Here is a 20,413-nt window from a genome sequence, read left to right as displayed (position 1 = left end):
CAGAAATCTTTTCATTGAATCAGGTTTGGGATTGATAGCAAAATTGAAGGGAAAAAATATTTTTTTCAAGTTATTTTTACTTTTGAAGGCAGTTTGCTATGTCATGAAGTTGGCAGGCTTACAGACTATTACAGAACAAGATGTTCTGCAACTTGTGATCTTCTGCCTGCTGTAAAGGTTTTTAATAAGATCTGAAAAATATCAATCTTTTATGAGATGAGATTTCAATCCATTTCCAAGCTAGCGCTTTTAACTCCTCAACAGCTGAACTGATGGAAAAAAACCCTTTATTTTACCAGTGAGTGCTTCCTTGAAAAAGAGTTTGAAGGGGCTTTAGGGCAAGAAAACCCCATTTCCCCCCCCCCTCTCTTTTTGCCCCTGGAGAAATCTGGCAAAGGCAACAGCCACATCTGGCTTAGAAAGTCAATTTCTGGTTTATGAGCTAAATAATTGGCCCGAAGTTATAGAACACCTCTCATTCAAAGAACATCTGAGCAACTAAGCCGAGCAAGACAAAATAGAGGCTACAGATGAATCTCTGAATCTCTTTAGAAATCCATCAAACCCAGAGAGAAGATCCCCAGTGCTGTATGATGGACCTTGTGGGAGGATCAATAGGGACCATTCTTAATGAAGAATCTCTTTAATAAAATGACATGGTACTCAACCACAATATCAGGCTCAAGCAGTTCTGCAGTGCAGGACTGATTTTGCTGGCTGAAGACTAGGAGAGGTCATTTAACCACTAGTCAAATCCTCAAAATGAATCAGAGGAATGGTAATAAGTGCAACTTTCCAAAATAAAAAAGAGAAAAATAGGCATTGTTTTACTTTTTTAAAATTGTCCTTTATTCACCAAATTAAATATAGATTGAAACGAATAAGCTCGTTACAAAATCAATTGCAATTATGTATTTGAATTTAATGTGCTCAAATCTCCATTTCTTGCTTTTCCACAGATGTTAATATTCATAAGATACTGAAATCTGTGAAATGTAGAGATTAGCAACGTTGAAATTAACGTCTTGATTTAAAGCATCCAAAGGTTTTAGAGCGATTTTCCACAAGCCCTTCATGAGGAGAGAAAGTCAATGTCCAGAATAAACCTAGAAGAGAGAGAGTGAAAAGTGGCTTAGATGGGAAAAAAATTTAAGGCAAAAATATTTTAAAAATGAAATTATAACACTGGTCATCAACTGTTAACTGGAGTTGTATCACATGCTTGGAGAAAATCACAAATGGAACATTTTGCTGATTACACACGTAGAAACTTTATAGCAAAAGGAAAAAAAATCATGTTTAACGTCATCCTTTATGGCTAGCTGTATACGATGAGAATTGAAAGGCCCATCATTGAAAAGTTAATTTCAGGCATTCCAGATTGCATAGGTTATAACTATAATCCATCGTGACAAAATACTTACCTACTTATTGATAATATAGAAAAATGTGGGATAGACAGCATCACCATCCGATGGATCTGTAACTGGCTGGCAAACCACATTCAGCATGCAGTCCTCAATAGAACTACACCTTTATGGAGAGAAGTGTGCCGTGGTGTACCCCAGGAGTCTGCCTTAGGCCCAGCATTCTTCAACCTCTCGATAACAATTTAGATGAGAGAATAGAAGGAGAACTCATCAAATTTGCAGATGACACCAAGCTGTTTAGAACAGTCAGTGCTTCAGAAATAGGCTTCAAGTTTCAGAAAGAAGTTGAAAGACTTGAACACTGGCCCCTAGCTAACAAAATGCAATTCAGTAGCGAGAAAAAATTAAGGTTTTACACCAAGGCAAGAAAAACCAAATGCACAGGTAGTACCTTGCTCAATAGTAGCGACTGTGAGAGGGATCTGGGGGTCCTAGTGGACAACCACGTACGTCTGAGCCAGCCGTGTGCGGCAGCTGCCCAAAAAAGCAACGCAGTCCTAAACTGCATCAAGAGAGGGACAGTTTCAAGATCACAAGAAGTGCTAGTACTGCTTTAATACTGCACTGGTCAAACCGCGCTTGGAATGCGGTGTCCACTTCTGGTCACCAGGATACCAAAAAGATGCTGAGACTCTGGAAAGAGTGCAGAGAAGAGCAACAGAGGTGATTAGGGGCCTGGAGGCTAAAACGCACGAAGATGGTTGCTGGAATTGGGTAGGTCTAGTTTACTGAAAAGAAGGGCCAGAAGTGACGTGATAGCAGCGTTCCAATATCTCAGGGGTTGCCCCAAAGAAGAGGGAGTCAACCTTTTTCTCCAAAGCATCTTGAAGGCAGGAGAAACAACAGATGGAAACTGGTCAAGAAGAGATCCAACCTAGAACTAAGGAGGAATTTCCTTACAGTGAGAACAATTAATCAGTGGAACGGTTTTTTCTCCAGAAGTTGCGGGTGCTCCATCACTGGAGGTTTCCCAAAAAAGAAATTGGGACAGCCGATTTGCCTGGGATTTGTGTAGGGTTCTCCTGCTTGAGTAGGGATTTGAACTAGAAGACCTCCAAGATTCCTTCCAGTTCTGATATTCTGTATTCTATTCTGTATTCTCCTCGCTCATCTGGCCACGGGAATTGTACATTTGGAAGGCAGTGGGCCTGTTAAAGAATGTGTGTATTAGTTAAGAAGCTGGTTCAGGAGCTTTAAAACGCATCACTTGGTGTTTTAAGCAGCCAGTAACGTAGGATGGTTAATCCTTTCTTATTGTCTCTCATATGTCGCGTGTGTACAATTTTGCTAACTCAAGTTACGGACTAAAACCTATTTATGTGGCTTGACATAAAATAAATGCAGAAGCGTAAAAAGATGACTCCTGACTGCAATCTGGGTTAAGTGTATGTACAAGCAGGGAAGGAGCATCTCTACCAGGTTTCACGGATGTTTTACGAACACAAGAGCGCTGACTAAAGGTGTCGGTTGGATTTGCGAGCTGCCTTGAGTCCTCGCAATAAATACATTTGATCATTTCTGCTTAGATGACTTTTCTCTGTAGGACCCGCGCGTCAGAAGAGGGAGGGAAAGAAAGAAGGAAACAAGAATGAAATGCTGGCTTTTTGTGTTGGAAGCCTTTACAGCAGATGTATTTCCACATCAAACGCCATACAAAAAAAGCCTAAAGACAGCCTGGGCACCAGAGGAAAAGCAGACGAGGATGAAGCCAAGGTGGGGGAAAAAAAACCAGATCTGCTTCCCTGAGCCCAGGGCAGGAAGCGGCTTCTAGCAAAGCTGATCCAGAGGCTGAGTCACTGGCTCCCCAGAGGCGGAGACCAGACCTGCTTCTGATGCTATCTGGAACTCGGATCCCGCCCGCCTGTGACACAGTCAAACAGGAAGTGGTGCGTGATAAAGGGAAACAACAACACTCTGTTCAGCCCCTGCCTGGTTTCTCCTGGCTTCAGTTGATGGTTGGATTCCCGCAATAATGTCCTAGCTTCCAAACCCAGGTTGCTGAAATGTAATGGCTCCGTCCCCATGAACGTGTCACGTCCCAGGTAAATAACATACCGGCTTAAGTGCAGGTAGTCCTCGACTTACGACAGTTTGCCTAGTAATCGTTCGAAGTTAACAACGGCCCTGAAAAAAGTGACTTGGGACCATTTTTCACACTTATGACCATTGCGTGATTTACATTTGGTTGCTTGACTGACAATTACGACGGTCGCAGTGTCCCAAGGGGGGGTCACGCGATCCCCTTTTGCGACCTTCCGACAAGCAAAGTCAATGGGGAAGCCAGATCCACTTAACAACCACGTGAGTAATTTTAACAGCAGCAGTGATTCACTTAACAAACGTGGTGAGAAACATTGTAAAATGAGGCAAAACTCACTCCACAACTTTCTCGCTTAGCAAACGTAAGTTTTGAGCTCAATTTTGGTCACAAGTCGAGGATGACCTGTCCTGGGAACCTGTTCCCACAATATATCGAACCAGAAATGATTCAGTCTCATTTTAAAGAGAAGCATAGAAACAAGTGTTGGATTGTGCCATCCAATCTGATTTCTTACGTGTAGAAAGTACCGCTGGCAAATGAGCTACACAAGTTCCCCCCCCCCACACACACACAATATTGTACAATATTCATTTCTGATTCATAGGTTTAAGTTCCTACATAGCACATCCGACTTGGTTTCTGTGTTACATAATTTTCTGGGTTTGCCCAATATAAACCGGGCTGAGCTGGTGCACCTTGGCTAAATCATACACTCAACCCAATCCTGGTTAAAACTGGGGCGGGGGGGGGGGGAGAGGCTTAGCATGGGCTGTGAATTCAGGTGTTGGTTCTTGGACTAGCCTAATGATGAGCAAACCTATCCTGTTCAAGGGAAACCAGTAACGTGGTTTGCTTCAGTTAACCATGGGCAAATGTTTGGGCAGCTGTCTCCAACACACTCCAGCTCTCTTGTCACATCCCAGGCATCTTCATAATCTGCGGATGGAGAGACATGCAAACCGGGAGGTGAATTATGCTGCACCTCACCCTTAGCACCGAGATCAAGAATGCTGCCTCGTGCACTACATCCTCTGGGTGAGTCACCACCAGGTGATCTGCAGAAGTGATGATTGTCTGAGTAAAGGTCATCCCTCGAGCCGTGCCTGAGCTAGTGACCGCAGCCGGGCTTCCCGCTCCGTAATGGAGAGGAAGAGCAACAGGAAGTACACAATTTTGCCATGTTTGTATTCCCTTCCCTGAGTCTTGCGAACTGCTGTACAAGCACTTCAGCGAGATTCTCCATCTCAGTCAGAATAGAGCTTGGGACCTTGGAGGTCTTCTAGTCCCACCCCCTACTCAAGCAGGGAAACTCTATTTCAGACAGACGGTTGTCCAATCTCTTCGAGCAACGGGGCACCCCAACCTCTGGAGGCAAGCAGTTCCACTGGTTAATTATCCTAACTGCCGGGAAATTTCTCCTCAGTTCCAAGTTGCTTCTCTCCTTGATCGGTTTCCATCCGTTGTTTCTTGTCCCGCCTTCTGGGGCTTTGAGAAAATAGGTTGACCCCCACACACACACACTTCCTCCTCGTGGCAGCCCCTCAAATACTGGAAGGCTGCTATCATCTCCTCAACTGCTTGTAGAATTTTTATCACCAAGGTGCAAACAAAAGTGAATGCAGGCTATATAGAGGAAACTATAGCGCTAAACAACTTGGGAGCTTTGTGAATTTAATGCAGTGGTTCGGTGACAAAAAAATTGCAATTATGCCTTTTGGTGAACCGTTTCCCTTCAAACCGGCCTAAGTAGTAAATTACAAAGAGATGGAAGTACTCACCTTCTCCTGGTTATTGTCTCAAAATCAGGAAAGCTGGCTGTCCTAAACAAGGTAGTTAGTTCGTTGGAGCCAAATGAGGCACTACACAACCCTCTTTTTTTAAAAAAATACGACACAAAACATTTTTGTAAAAAAACGAAAGAATCCGAATGTAGCAAGTTGAGAGGAAGGGACTAAAAACCTCCCCTTACAGTCCAATCTAGAATGGGCAGCTCTATTAATAATGCCTTTCCCATACATTGAAGTCTAGATAAAAGCTCTCATTACATTATTTATTTTTTTAAAAAGGGTGTTCTAGTATCACTTTACTTAACTCCAGGGACCTAGTTGAGTCCACTAGTATTTGGTCAGGCCTTACTACTGCCTGGATGAGAAATCAGCAGGAAATTCAAAGGCTGTGGCTAGACGGGGAACTGGAAAAACCTGAAAAATGCAGTAGCAAATCCACATACTACTAATGCCAAGAAAACACCATGTAATAAACAGGACTTGGAGCTTGGTTGAAAGAAGACGAGATTACTTTTTATGGAGGTTTTCCCTGAGGCTTGACTTGCCCCCAGTCATGGCAGCTGATCTTGAAAAACTGAATAGGGTTAGACCTGGTTAGCACCTGGATGGGGGACCATGAGGAAATCCCAGCTGGGGGGGGGCAGCTTAGGAAGTTAGAAAAAAATAATAGAATTAGAAATTAGAATTTGAATTGAATTAGAATCTGGAAGGGACCTTGGAGGTCTTCTAGTCCAGCCCCCCCCCCACACACTCAAGCAAGAGAACCTGTCCTACACCATCATGGAAAACAGCTGGAGCATACTTCTATGCTTTTGACAAGAAAGCTGGGCACATGCACATCTAGTTGCATTTGGAGACTTAATTATTTGCAATGGTGAATATCTGTCGCTTGGGAGTAGGATGAAGGTGGAGGTTCGTTCTCCCAAGCTGGCGGGTTGGTTTCTGAACGTTTCATTACCAGGCTAGGTATTTATTTATTTATTTTATTTATTTAACATCCTCCGCGGAGTTTGAGGGGGTGCCTGTTTCCGTGTTCTGCTTACAAGGACTTTTGTGTAATCAGCAGGTGAAGGATGTTACCTAAGCCTGATAACGAAGCGTTCAGAAACCAACCCACCAGCTCGGAGGACAAACCTCCGGCCTCAACTTCAATTATTTTTTGAACTCTTGCTTTCATTAAACCCGCAGGTGAGGAGCAGCTTTCCCAAAGTAATACTAGTCTTTTTTCAAACCTGCCTTATGCATTAAACGGAAGGCAGAGAGGCTGGCTTCTTCCGTGTGAACGCTTGGCACCTTTCAGAACTGCCAACTCGAAGAGGTTTGGGGAAATTGAGCAGAGGGCCCTGTGTAGACATTTGTAGCAGCAGCTTTACCCCCCTCTGGCGGACCAGGTTGGGAACAGCAACAAGGATCCTCACGGCCGTGTTCGTCAACAGTTGGACTTCACCTGGAGCACGCCCAGTAATGTCAGTCACAGCTGCCCCTTAGTGCCGGGATTCATATCCCTTTTCAAAATGGGGCTCAGACCTGCCGCAGCTGGGTCCCCCGGAAAGAAAGAACCTCGACTTCTCCTTTTGGTTGAAGTGATAGGTACTTTTACTAAGGGTTATTCGTTGCAGCAAAAGCAGGCTAGAACTAAAGTTCCCGCACAGAAGGTTAACCAGGATAGAGCTGGGAAGGGACCTTGGAGGCCTTCTAGTCCAGCCCTCTGCTCAAGCAGGAGACCCTATACCCATTCCAGGCAGGTGACTGTCCAGTCTCTTCTCAAAAGCCTCCAGTGTTGGAGCACCCGCAACGTCTGGAGGCAAGCTGTGGTTGCTTGTAGAAATTTTGCTCATTGTTTTTATCATCCTAATTTGGGGTGGAGGTATTACACGTGCGCACGTTGGCCGGGTGGTGCTTCTTCCCCCCCCCTCCCCATTGTAACAACACAGCTGTCCTATTTTATTAAAGTAGACCTCCAGTTCCTGTGAATGCAACGGAAGGTCACATCACACAGTCAGGCTTAAAACACATTTTTGTTAAATCTGAGCAGCTGGGTTCCAGCCACAGTTATTTATTTATTTATTTATTTATTTATTTTAATTCCATTTATATCCCGCCCTTCTCCGAAGACTCAGGGCGGGTTACAAGCTTAGCAGTAGTTAGTTAGTTAGTTAGTAGTTAGTTAGTTAGTTCTGGCTTAGCCAAACCTATGAATTCAATTTAGGGTAGGCGTAAAAGCGCAAGCACGTGGGAAACTTAATAAACTCAGAAGGCGTATAGGGCAGGTGCCTTTTTTAAATTCTTGTTTTTATTGCAACAACCCCCGAGATAAAAGTCAACAGATGGACAAACACAATCCAAACACGGATGTCAGGAAAAGACAGATTGCATAGTATTTGTTTTAAACAGGGGGGGAAAAACAAAACACTTTTTCCCAAATGGAAATTCAAAGGGCATAGAAACCAGCCAAATGCATTTCTCTTGCCATTGGACAAAGAGGAGGAAAGAGCCAAACAACAACAACAACCCCCACAGCACACAACTCTCAAGATGCAGAGGAAAGATCCTCCCCCTCCTCAACTACACAGCACATTTGCAAAACAAAGTAAAGCTGTGCTTTGCTCACTCTGCCCCACAGAACACCTTGGGTGCCTTCCTTCCCCTCCTTCCAAAGGTTTGGGCTATAAACACTAATTCACAGGCAAGATGGGGATTGTGGGAGATTACTTTTTTTCCCCCCTGAAAATCATACAGAAGTAGGGAGAAATCGGCAGTTGAGGATCACGACTCACGGTCAAATGAGTCTGGGGGTGGGAAAAAAATGTAACCGTGGTGCTACTGCGGCAGGGAGAACGGATCTCTTGCGGCAGTTCTGCGGCAGGCCAGGAACAAACTCAACCTCTGGGGTCTATGGTGGCTTGGTACATTCTGACCGCCCCAACCCTTTGTAAGACCGAGCAGAGGAATGAAGTCTGACACTGTCTGAAAATAAGACACAGGAGGGGTTGGAGATAGAGGTAGACAGCAGGTTAACCCCCAAAGGCAGAGTCAAGGATGCTGGCCTTTTGAGTCACCTTGCCCCAAAGTGGCCTGGTCCCATTTCTACCCCCTGGAACCAAACGGGGATCAGCCCTGTTCCAAATTGTCAGCCGCCCGGACGGCTGAGTAGGAGGTAGGGGCATTTGACAGCTGGCGGCCGAAGAAGGATGTCGTGCGTCGAGGTTTCACCCTTTTGATCTCTCTCCCTGGAGGAAAGAAGCAGCGTAGACACAGATAAGTAGGGATGTACCAACTCTACAACGATCAGCGTCTGGGTTCACACATCGCAGCCTAACCGGGGTTTGTTGGAACACGTTTCGGTTGGTGCACAAAGCCAGGAACTCTTAATTTACAAATCACATTGGCCCGGAGTCATGCAATCTCCAAATAAAACATTTAGCTCCGTGAGCACACTGGGGTTTTCGACAGCCTGTTACAAATTTGGTTTTCTTTCTTAATTCTAGGGACAAAGAAATTGCTAATCAATCTCTTTCAACGTCATTCCCTTGGATCTTTACAGTTTTATAGCTCTGCGTAAGCCTTACTAACATAATTATTGCATATTTTTAAACAATGACTTTTAACATATTTCTGGAAGGCCTCATTAGTTTCCCGCCCCCCTTTTACAATGTTGATAAACTGGTATGGTGGATATGGCCCATTTATCACAACAAGCTATGTTCCCTCTGTCTTTCAGCTTTCTAACGGCATAGTTCACTCTTATTGTGCTTTTACGGATAGCCCTGTGCAACTTCCATCAAAGCCTTGAAACGTTTCATTTTTATTTTCCACAAATGCCTTCAGGTTCCCCAGAAAACTCAGGAAATTCTGACTACGCTTAAAAGTAGAATTTTGCTTTTCAGCACGTCAATCTTCTTATCCCAGTCACCAGACTAGATATGAACGAGTAGGTAACTCAGCGGCTGCTACCTAGAGTTAAATTTCATCCAAAGAAGAAACCAGCTGGTCCAAATTGAAAGAGTTGTTTAGTTCAGCCCCATTTCTCACCAACCGGAAAAGGAAAAGAGCAATGCTCTATGCTTCGTATCGGCCATATTTAGTAACTTAAGTATGTCCTAAGCAAAGAAAGTTCTAGTGAGCTGACTTAAATGGTTAAGGCTTTTTTTCCTAAGAAGAGTGCTGTTGGATGAGGCTGAGGACAGACGCCCTTGAGTATCGTCTTTCTTAGAAAGGAAACCTGCTCAGATGCAAATGTTACAAGTATTTGCACTGGCAACATCTTGCTCCGAACTCTCTCTCTCTCTCTCTCTCTCTCTCTCGTTTCACCAGCTTACCTTCCTCAACATAGTCGATGGTGGCTAAACGCTGCATCCGGCTGCAGACCGCACTGGACTGTCGTTGAATTTTGGGAGGCTGCTGATCAGACGTGGGGACTGCAGCCGTGGTGGGCTCTGAATCACGGCCCTTGGCAGACTTGTTCAGCTCAATGCAATATTCAATTAGACTACTCATCAGTTCGGCCTGGGAAGAGAGAGACACAGGTCCATTTAATACAGTCATTGCCTTTTTTTGAAACGGCACCTTCCCGGTAAGTTAAAAAGGGACCGAATCGCCCTAGGATGCTAGATGACACACTGCATTAGCAATACTTTTTCCCAGTTGGTTGCATGATGGGAATAAAAAAAACCTCCCACTGTTCTGTTTTATCTGCTTAGGACTTGGGACTCCCTAAAACCAACCAAAAGCTGGAGAGAGAGCAACTGAATATCTGAGACTCTCCACTGCAGAATTGCGTTGATTGCTGAGATTTGCCATCACAAAACACGCTTCACAATCCTGAGTGGCTGCAATGGCTGGGTAGAAAAAAAGGAGGAATATGTGATCTAATGAAGCCTTGCCAGAGTTCTCCTGTGCAAAAGCTCACGGCCCTTCTTGGAAAGAGCAAGCAGGATGTCTGCATTCTCCAAATGCAGTTCTCATCCAGTTCTCACCATTAGGTAACCGTCAAAGAGTCATGTGCAAGGAAAGCTGGCAAAAACATGTCACACTATCGGCATGGAATGTCTAACCAGGTGAGCAAAATGTGGAAAGGAATGGAATAGAATATACAATATAGAAAATAAGTTGGAAGGGACCTTGGAGGTCTTCTAGTCCAACCCCCTGCCCTTGCAAGATCTTAACACAAAACGCAGGGTGGGGTGCTCCCTCTTGAAGTGGCTGGCCCAGGATCCTAATTTAATGGAATAGGAATAGAATAGAATATAGAATATAATGCAGAACAGAATTCTTTATTGACCAAATATGATTGGAAGCACAAGGAATTGGTCTCCGGTGCATAAGCTCTCAGTGTAAAACAGTAGATAATAAATAAAAGGCACAGTTGCTGCAATTAACATAACATAATGATAAATGTAATTATTTTTAGCAGACTGTGCAAACCTACCCTGCTTGGATCGTTCACATTTCAATGTACAGGTAGTCCTCAACTTACGACCACAACTGAGCCCAACATTTCCGTTGTGAAGTGTTTTGCCCCACTTTATGACCTTTCTTGCCACAGTGGTTAGGTGAAAGACTGCAGCCGACGAGTTAGTAAACTGGTTGTTAAGTACCTCTGGCTTCCCCATTGACTTTGCTTGTCGGAAGGTCACAAAAGGGGATCACATGACCTTGGGACACAGCAATGGTCATAAATGTGAGTCAGTTGCCAAGCGTTTTGATCACGTGACCATGGGGGCTGCTGCAACGGTCCTTAAGTGTGAAAAATGGTCATGTGTCACATTTTTCGGTGCCGTGGTAACTTCCAACGGTTGCTAAATATTTTAAGTCGAGGACTACCTGTATTTGACAAGCCAGAAAACAGGTTAACTGTCATCTAACTTGTTACGTGACTCACACACACATAAAGCCCATTAAGGTTAACTATCTCTCCCAGCATGTACCTACTTGCTTAGAGTAAATCTTGAGCAGTTTGTTGACTTGCTGGCCTTCATTCTCCCCATCAAATTCCAGCCAGAGAATATGTTCCTCCTCGCTTGGAAACGTGTGGTCCCATGACAACTCCTGGAAGCGCAGGCCCAGCAAAACACACTGCAAGGAAGACGTTTTATTCAGGAGGCGAAATAATCAAGTTTTGTCCCATCCAGGATCTGGGTCTTCATAGCCCTCAGAATCTGAAAGAAAACCTACGGGTAGTCCTCGGCTGACGACCACCATTGAGCCACCATTTCTGTTGCTAACTGAGACGTTGCTTAAGTGAGCTTTGTCCTGCTTTATGACCTTTCCTGCCAGAGTTGTTGAACGAATCACTGCAGTGGTTAGATTAGTCAGACGGTTGTTAAATGGATCTGGCTTCCCCCTCGACTTTGCTTGTCAAAAAGTGACAAAAGGGGACGCTGCCGCCGTCATAAGCAAGAACCAGTTGCCAGGCTTTTGAATTTTGATCATTTGACCATGGGGATGCTGCAACAGTCACAAGTGTGAAAAAATGGTTGTAAGTCTCTTTTTTTTCAGTGTCGTCGTAACTTCGCACAGTCACCAAATGAACTGTTGTAAGTCGAGGACTACCTGTACTTTCAGCATCACCAGGGCTCTGCTCAAAATGCACAACCCTCAACAAAGAGACACACAAAACAAATTGCTCTAGAGATATACATGGAACAGGGTTGCTGGATCACAACTTCCCCCAGTCCCTATGTAGGGTCCTCTGTTGTCCAATAGCAACACAGCTTCATTGTGCTTTACAGCCCTCTCTAAGCAGTTTACAGAGTCAGCCTTTTCCCCCCAACAATCTGGGTCCTCATTTTACCGGCCTCGGAAGGACGGAAGGCTGAGTCAACCTTGAGCAGATCAGGATCGAACTGCTGACTATGGGCAGAATTAGCCTGCAATACTTCATTCTAACCCATGTGCCGCCACGGCTCTTCTAACTTGTAAGTCAAACTTGTAAGTTGAATGCATAAAAGGGTGAAGAACCCCACCCCACCCTCTCAGGTTTATACCTTCTCCTTGCTGTCAACGATATAGACGCCCTCCAGGCTGATGGCCACTATTACGGCTTTGCGTCCACTCCGATGCAGCAGTCCCTGACCCGGCTTGTCTATTTCCCCAAAGAAGAAGGCACAGCTGCAGAGACAGGAGGCAGACAAAGAGAGCTGGGGTGGATGCAACACCTGGACTCTAATCAACCAGAACAGAGCTGGGAGGGACCTCGAAGGTCTTCTAGTCCAACCCTTGCTCAAGCAGGAGACCCTCGACTATTCCAGACAAGTGGCTGTCCAATCTTGTCTTAAAAGCCTCCAGTGATGCAGCACCCACAACTTCTGGAGGCAAGCCGTTCCACTGGTTAATTGTTCTCACTGTCAAGAAATTTCTCCTTAGTTCCAGGTTGCTTCTCTCCTTGATTAGTTTCCGTCCGTTGCTTCTTGTCCTGCTTTCAGGTGCTTTGGAGAATAGCCTGGCTCCCTCTTCTTTGTGGCAGCTCCTGAGATATTGGAACACTGCTATCCTGATGTCCCCCCTAGTCCTTCTTGACTGGCCATTCCCAAGTCCTGCAACCATTCTTCCTATCGTTTAGCCTCCAGGCCTTTTAAGCATCTTAGTTGCTCTTCTCTGCACTTTTCCCAGAGTCTCCACTCCCGGGGCTGGTGCACTTTAAGAGATGGAAAGTACCCCCTCCCCACCTATTAACCGAGTTGATGCTACATGGGCTCTGCTAAGCCAATGTTCAGTTCAGTTCACCGGGACAGCCGATTCCCTCTCTGGTTCTTGCCAGTTGGGAGAGGAATCCAGTCCCCAGAACGCTCGGTCACCCTGGCCTGGGATCCTGGGTCTCGTATTCCAAGCTGTCTGGCAGCTGTCGTGTACAGGCAGTCCTCAACTTAGGACCACAACTGAGCCCCAAGTTTACGTTGCTAAGCGAGACATTTGTTAAGTGAACTTGGCCCCATTTTATGACCTTTCTTGCCCCAGTCGTTAAGTGAATCGCTACAGTGGTTAAGTTAGTAACACGGTTGTTCCGTGAAACCGGCCTCCTCATTGGGTTTGTCTGGCAGGAGATTGCAAAAAGGCGATTCACACGATCCTGGGACATTGCAAGCGTGATAAATACGAGTCAGTTGCCAAGCGTCTGAATTTTGATCTCACCTGGCCACGGGGATGGTGCAACGGTCGCAAATGCGAAAAAGGGTCCTAAGTCACTTTTTTCACTGATGTTGTAACTTTGAATGGCCACTAAATGAACTGTTGTAAGTCGAGGACTACCTGTATTGGAAAACTGCTGAAATGTAAGGACATTGCCTGTTCTATTCTGCTTTTTGTTGTTCTCACACCTCTCCCCTCTCCCAAGGCTGCTGATGTCATCACTTGCTTGGGACATTCCTGTTTCTCATCCAGTTATAGTTGCAATTATGGGAATTTTAAAAAATCCCACCGCTCTGTGGGAACCCGGATGCTCTAAAACCAACCACAAGCCGGAGAGAAACAGCAACTGCAAATGCAAAACTCTCCGTGGTAGAACTCACTGCTGAGATTTGTCAACACAAAACACACTTCACAACCCTGACTGGCTACAATGGCCGGGTAGAAAAAAGGAAGGATTCATGATCTAAGGAAGCCTTGGCAGAATTCTCCTGCGCTTTGTGGCCACGTGGCCACCAAACCTACCCATAGTAAGGAAGCTCGTGGCACTTTTGCAGGTAGGCGTGGTACAGCCTGAGCAGCGTGGCGTGTTCCTCACAAGCCCCTGCCTCCGGGAGCTCGCGAAAGGCCTGCAGGAGACCCTGCTCGTTGGCAGGCAAGCGGGAGCCGGCCCGTTTCCAAAGGCTGGCAAAGCACTTGTGGCCTCTGTGGCAAAGGTGGGAAGGCAAGAAGGAATCCAGTTTCTCTCTGGGGAAAAAAAATTAAGAGAAATTTAGCCATGCACGTTTTCTTACTCCATTTCTGCTTTATCTAGGACAACTTTCCAATACCTAACTCCAATCACGCCCATTCCCTTCTAGCTGAGCTACAAGCAGAGGGATTTTTAAATGCAGACATGCTAAATAAAGAACACGAGGGCTTCATGTGATATCACCCCAGCCATTGTGTTTGATAAATTAGGGTTTATGGCTTAACCCGTCCATGGGACCCAGCCACTTGTGGTTTACCCAAGCGTGTGAAATCATAGGTTAGCATGCTACACTGTGTGGGTCACACACTTAGCCATAAATTACAGTTTGTTAAACCACATTATGGCTTGGCACGATCAACGAAGGAAACCTATTTTGGAAGGACAAGGATAGACTTGGTCCAATCCCACACTCTAGTTTGAAATACAGTTTGTTTATGTTTAACTGCTAATTAGCCTTGGGAAATCACAGCAGCCCATTGTCGTTTGGGTGCCACCTACTTCAGGAAGGAAGCCGTGTGCTGCTCCGGATTGTAGGGGCCCAAGTTGATCCGGCACACCAGGGCTCCCAACGCATCACAGTCGGCGAGCTCACACGGATACCGTCCTCCCAGAATGTTGTACTTGGCCTCTTCGTACAAGAGTCGCAGGACGTCTTCATCCTGAATCTGGAGAAAAATCGATACAGAATCCCACATCATCAAGACTGGCACACACAGAGTGTCGTGGTTCCGACAGATGAAACTCTTCCAAAGAACTTCACCTTTAAAGGATCTTTTATTCGAGTAGCATAACATCGGCACTTACATAATCGAAGCCAAAAACTGAATTTCCCTCCCCTGGGCACCTAGTATCAAAGCACAATTCCCTCCTCCAATTTACAGTCATAAATCACATTCCCCAATTAGCTCGAAGCCCGGGATTCCTCTTCAGCTCTCCAGCCAGCCAATTCTTTATCAGCTCTGGGCTCAGTAACCTTGATTCCCACGCTAAGTTTAGTGTTGTTATGTTGTTATTCTCATTCACATCCCCCTCCCTCCCTCCCTCCCTCCCAGCATCATCTAACTCTACAAGCAAAAGGGAAAAAGATGGCTACATTTCCATCTGTTGTCAATGCAAAAACATCCGATGTTAGCAGCGTTGACACACAGATAGTCCTCGACTCACAACAGTTCATTCAGATTTTGGTTATCCCCCTCCATTTGGGGAGGGGGATAACCAAAATCCCCACACCTCTTAGGTTTAAAAAAAAAAAGAGAGACTTCTAAGAGCAAAGGAAACGAAGCCCTCTTCGGCAAGGATGAAACAATATTTGGGTTCCTGAAATGAAGCGTTGAAACTTTGTGCTGCAGCTGGCAACTACTCAACTGATGGAACCGGGGGGGGGGGGGGAGGGGTATACAATAAGGCTTGGAGGGCCACATCCTGCCCTGAGCCCGTCCGTGGGTTTTGCAAGGATGAGCCGGACTTCTCTTTGAACTCACCTGCAGCTCCTTCCTTCTCAGATAAAAGATATTTCTACGGAATTGAAGCGACGGTTCATCTGCGAGAAAGTCAAAAAGAAAAACGGGAGAGGCTGTGGTTTAAAATCCTGGCTCTCTTGGAAAGAATTCAAGAAAGGCCTGGCTGATCTCTCTCTCTCTCTATCACACACACACACACTCACACACACACACACACAGAGGTAACGAAATGCACAAAATGGAGACCTATGCTTTAGTCCTAGAACTGGACTATTTATTTTTATGTACTTTGGCAATGCATAAAATCACCTTAGAAAAATACAGGTAGTCCTCGACTTGCAACAGTTCGTTTAGTGACTGTTTGAAGTTGCAACGGCACTGAACATAGTGAGTTATGGCCATTTTTCACCCTTGGGACCTTGGCAGCATCCCCACGGCCCCGTGATCAAAATTCAGATTTAGCCTGGCAGCTGATTCACACTTAGGACGGTTCCAGTGTTCCCCTTTTGCGACCTCCTGACAAGCAAAGTCAACGGGGAAGCCAGATTCACTTCACAACCGTGTCCCTAACTTCAGTGATTCACTTAACAACCGTGGGGGCAAAAGGTAAAATGGGGCAAAGTACTCTTAACAAAGCACCCAACCTCAGCTACTCCAGCATGTTGCACCACCTTGGATGGTAGGGGCAGAACCGCAGCGAAAGGAAAGCTTTTTTTTTTTTTTTTAGGATGAGAGAAAGGAGGTTTGCGCGTGTCACGGTAGCCCACAGAGATGCAAGCACCTTCAACAAACTCATCCACAGAGCAGCTGGTGAAACGGAAGAGCAGCTCCTGCCACTGCCGGCAGATCTTGTACGGTTGGTGTTTGGGCTTCAGCTGAACCTCTGCAAGACAGAAAGAGAGGAGCGGATTCAGACGATGGGCTTCTAATAAGGACATGCTTCCGCTGCGTCTCCACTTGATTTTCCGTTTCATCCATCCTACTGAATTTTAATTAGCAAAGACTCCTGGCTCGTATTTTTTCCCCAAGAGTATCCTTTGCTGAGAAGAAAGCGGTTACAGATTACAGCGAGGAGAATCTGTTGGCTTGGGCTTCAAAAAGATGCCATTAACTTTCCCTCTTCCCTTATTATCAGTCAATGTCCAATTAAACGTTCTCAGGTTGTTTGGGAAATGGACTCTCCGCTCCTGCCTTTCCCATCTCTCCACATTCCTTTTGCTAACCTTGCATTGGATAGGTGTGGCTCCCGGTCAAGGCTTCAATCCGAATCCCCCCCCCCACTTTAACCACCCACATTCCAATCTCTTCCCTCCCCCCGTTGCAAGTGTCAGGCTGGCAAGATGTGATGCGAAGCAAGAAGCAGAATGCAGCCATGACACAGGCGTCGACGGGGGTCTCAAACTGTTTTTGCAAAGCCGAACAAATCCAAGGGGACAATTGCAAGCATGCTGAGCCCCCGGCAAAATACTGAACCAAGGTTACCACAATCCCACGTTTGGCACGCTGTACTTACTGCCTCAAGGTCTGCACTTCATGCAGGGAAGAGGATTATCTGAGACAGAGCAAAGGCTTCTATGGACAGGGCAAGCCAGAGAAGAGCAACAGAGATGATTTAGGGGACTGGAGGCTGAAACATATGAAGGACAGTTGCAGGAACTGGACACGGCTAGTGTAGTGAAGAGAAGGACCAGGGGAGACATGATGGTAGTCTCCCAGTATCTGAGGGGCTGCCACAGAGAAGAGGTGTGTGGGGGGGTGTCAACCTATTTTCCAAAGGACCCGAAAGCCAGATAAGGAACAACGGATGGAAACCAATCAAGGAGAGATTCAACCTGGAAATAAGGAGAAATTTCCTGACGGTGAGAGCAATCAACCAATGGAACAGACGCTGCCTTCAGAAGTTGTGGGAGGCTTTCAAGAAGAGACTGGACTGCCATCGGTCAGGAATGGTATAGGGTCTCCTGCTTGGGTGGGGGGTTGGACTAGATGACCTACGAGGTCCCTTCCAATTCTGTTATTCTATTCTATTCATTCAGCTTTAGTCTGGCGACTGCTTGCCCTTCACCTCTCTGCCATCTCAGCCAGTAAAGCTGCTGAAGCTCAACCACAGGGTGCAGCTCCAGGCCTCCTTGGGAAGGGTGGGAATTCTGAGCCTTCGGAGACTCACCAAGGAAAGGGGAGACCAGCCACAAGGAAAAGATCTCGAAAGCAGATTCGGGCAGCTTCAGCACATCCACCACCATCCGATGCAACTCGTGAGCTGTGGCGGAGGGCAGGTTGTCCATGCTTAGACGCACCACGGTGTCATCGACAAGATAAACCAGGACATCCTGGGCTGAAGGGGAGAGAAAGGAAGAGCAAAAAAAACAAAACAAAAAACACAACAGTTGCGGTATTCCCCCAGCACGCAACCCGACGACTGAACTAACTTAGTTTTCCAGGTTCGCACAAATTCCTTAAACAAAAAACAAATCCGCCCATCACAAAAAAAATGAACCTAACTTTGAACTAATAAAAGCTTCTCATATCATGCAATTGCAGGCCTCTCACAGAGGTGGTAGTTAAGTCCGGCAGAGCACCCAGGTGGGCGAGGACAGAACATAAAGCAAAAGTCCGTTACTAAATTTTTTTAAGAAGATAAGACAATCCTGAATGGGATTCGTGCCTCACGCAGCCCCGTCTGCTAGGAGACTCTGTATAAATGGGGCGTAGTGTCCTCCCCTCAGTGAGGTCTCATGTCAATCTGTAGATCACATCATGACCGGCTGCAAGCTGAGAGCATATACCAGTTCAATACAGGTAGTCGTCGACTTATGACCACAATGGAGCCCAAAAATTCTGTTGCTAAGCAAGACATTTGTTAAGTTTAATTCTGGCTCGTTTTCCAAGCTTTCTTGCTGCAGCTGTTAAGTGAATCACCGCGGTTGTTAAATTGGTAGCACGGTTGTTAAGTGAATCTGGTTTTTCCCATTGACTTTGCTTGTCAGAAGGTTGCAAAAGAGGATCACGTGATCCCGGGACCCTGCGACCAATTGCCAAGTGTCCGAATTTTGATCACGTGGCCCTGGGGATGCTGCAACAACCGTGTGAAAAACAGTCATAAAGTCACTTTTTCAGCATCGTCTTAACTTCAGCGGGTCACTAAATGAACTGTTGTAAGTCGAGGACTGCCTGCACTTTTTTTTTAGTATGGTCTAAACAGTGCTACATTTCAGTGGTTAGATGGTCATTGGAGTATTTGAATATAGATCTTTTTAACATTCGTATTTGATGGTGTTTTACTAATCTAAGTGAAATGTTAATATATATTGCTAGTCTGTGCATGATACGCCATGCAATAAACAAATACATTTAAGAACACTTTTATTTTCAACTCATACATCCTTTGTTGGGGGGGGTGTAGGATTTTCATTTCACTCACCACGAGGACCGGTGGAAGAGACGCTACTTCGCTGAGACCCATGGTCCCCACTGGGGGGTGCCATAAGTTTGTCCCCCTCCATCTGTAACCCAATAGAGAAGAAGAAAAAATTGTATGCTTGAGAGCAGACAAAACATATTCAGTTCTAAGCCAAAGGCAAAGGGCTTTCTATCTTGCTAAGACGTTACAATGTGTATTAACAGAGTATAAAGATCTTCTCTGACTTAACAGGACATTGTAGCATAAAAACCTAGGCAACATGCTGTATAACAAGGGCTTGTTGTTGTTGTTAGCTGCGAAGTCGTGTCCGACCCATCGCGACCCTATGGACAACATTCCTCCAGGCCTTTCTGTCCTCTACCATCTTCTGGAGTCCATTTAAGCTCACGCCTACTGCTTCAGTGACTCCATCCAGCCACCTCATTCTCTGTCGTCCCCTTCTTCTATTGCCCTCGATCTTTCCCAGCATTAGGCTTTTCTCCAGTGAGTCCTTCCTTCTCATTATTATTATTATCTCATTATTATTATTATTATTATTATTATTATTATTATTATTATTATTATTATTATTATTATTATTATTATTATTATTATTATTATTATTATTATCCATGAAGGGGATAACAAGGGCTGGAGTCCCCCAATTCCAACAGACATCAGGCTATTCTACCTGGTGCAGATTATTTTTTCCAGTGCCTCTGTAACTTTGAACAGTCACTAAATGAACCGTTGTTAAGTCGAGGACCACCTGTATTAATATGAATGAATGAAGCTTTATTGTCAAAGTACAACCATGTATACATTGACATTGGCTGAGCCTCCCTTCGTGCCCACCCCCCACAACTCACAGTGACACAAACCCTCCAGCTTATTACACCATGTGAGCTAATTGCACAACACACCGGCCTCGCAAGTCAATCATGCATAAAGTTCATAAAATTATTTCCCGTTCAAGAGCCTGACAGCCCACGGATAAAAGCTGTTCTTCAGCCTGTTGGTACGGCTGGCTATAGCAACAAACACCCATATGACGTAGCAAACCTAATTGGACAGGGAATAATATTTATATGTTACTTACATGTAAGGGTGTAGGTCTGTACATATGTGGTATGTAGTATGTTTTAAATGTGTGTTACATGTGTGTGTACCCTTTTGAGAGGAAGCAACTCAATTTCATTTTTAACGGGGTGCCGTTGTGCCCACAGGAAAAAAATGACAATAAAGGTTATCTAATTGGGATTAAGGAAACTCGGATCAATTAAAAAAGCCAAATAGCAATAAAGCTCACATCCTAAGAAAAGAGGAGTGAAACCAGATGAAACAAAAAGCACTGAAGAGGTTACCTAGCTGGGTAGTGAAACGTCTGCAAGGAACCCACCCAGCTCAGAGAGCACCCAGG

The 20,413-nt window shown here is 45.3% G+C and overlaps 1 protein-coding gene across 8 annotated transcripts in view; it reads right to left on the bottom strand.

Moving 5' to 3' along the window:
- Window positions 1–899: 899 nt before the first annotated feature.
- Window positions 900–20,413, bottom strand: part of FRMD8 (FERM domain containing 8) — a 27,708-nt gene continuing 8,194 nt past the window's right edge. For 2 of the 8 annotated variants that reach the window (XM_081340528.1, XM_081340531.1), the window contains 10 exons: window positions 19,015–19,096; window positions 17,761–17,928; window positions 16,375–16,476; window positions 15,615–15,673; window positions 14,632–14,798; window positions 13,908–14,129; window positions 12,245–12,368; window positions 11,190–11,333; window positions 9,578–9,764; window positions 7,528–8,488 (listed from right to left, as the gene is read on the bottom strand). In XM_081340528.1, coding sequence (XP_081196654.1) covers window positions 8,370–8,488; window positions 9,578–9,764; window positions 11,190–11,333; window positions 12,245–12,368; window positions 13,908–14,129; window positions 14,632–14,798; window positions 15,615–15,673; window positions 16,375–16,476; window positions 17,761–17,928; window positions 19,015–19,096 — 1,374 coding nt within the window. In that variant the 3' untranslated portion in view covers window positions 7,528–8,369. Of the gene's footprint in view, window positions 1,107–7,527; window positions 8,489–9,577; window positions 9,765–11,185; window positions 11,334–12,244; window positions 12,369–13,907; window positions 14,130–14,631; window positions 14,799–15,614; window positions 15,674–16,374; window positions 16,477–17,760; window positions 17,929–19,014; window positions 19,097–19,916; window positions 20,011–20,092; window positions 20,132–20,413 lie in introns of those variants that run through there. The other 6 variants (XM_081340530.1, XM_081340532.1, XM_081340529.1 and 3 more) reach the window with 6 other exon arrangements.

The sequence above is a fragment of the Vipera berus genome (genome assembly GCF_964194415.1).
Source record: "Vipera berus genome assembly, chromosome: 16".
Classification (NCBI taxonomy): domain Eukaryota; kingdom Metazoa; phylum Chordata; class Lepidosauria; order Squamata; family Viperidae; genus Vipera; species Vipera berus.
This window is presented reverse-complemented; position numbering and strand designations above follow the sequence as displayed.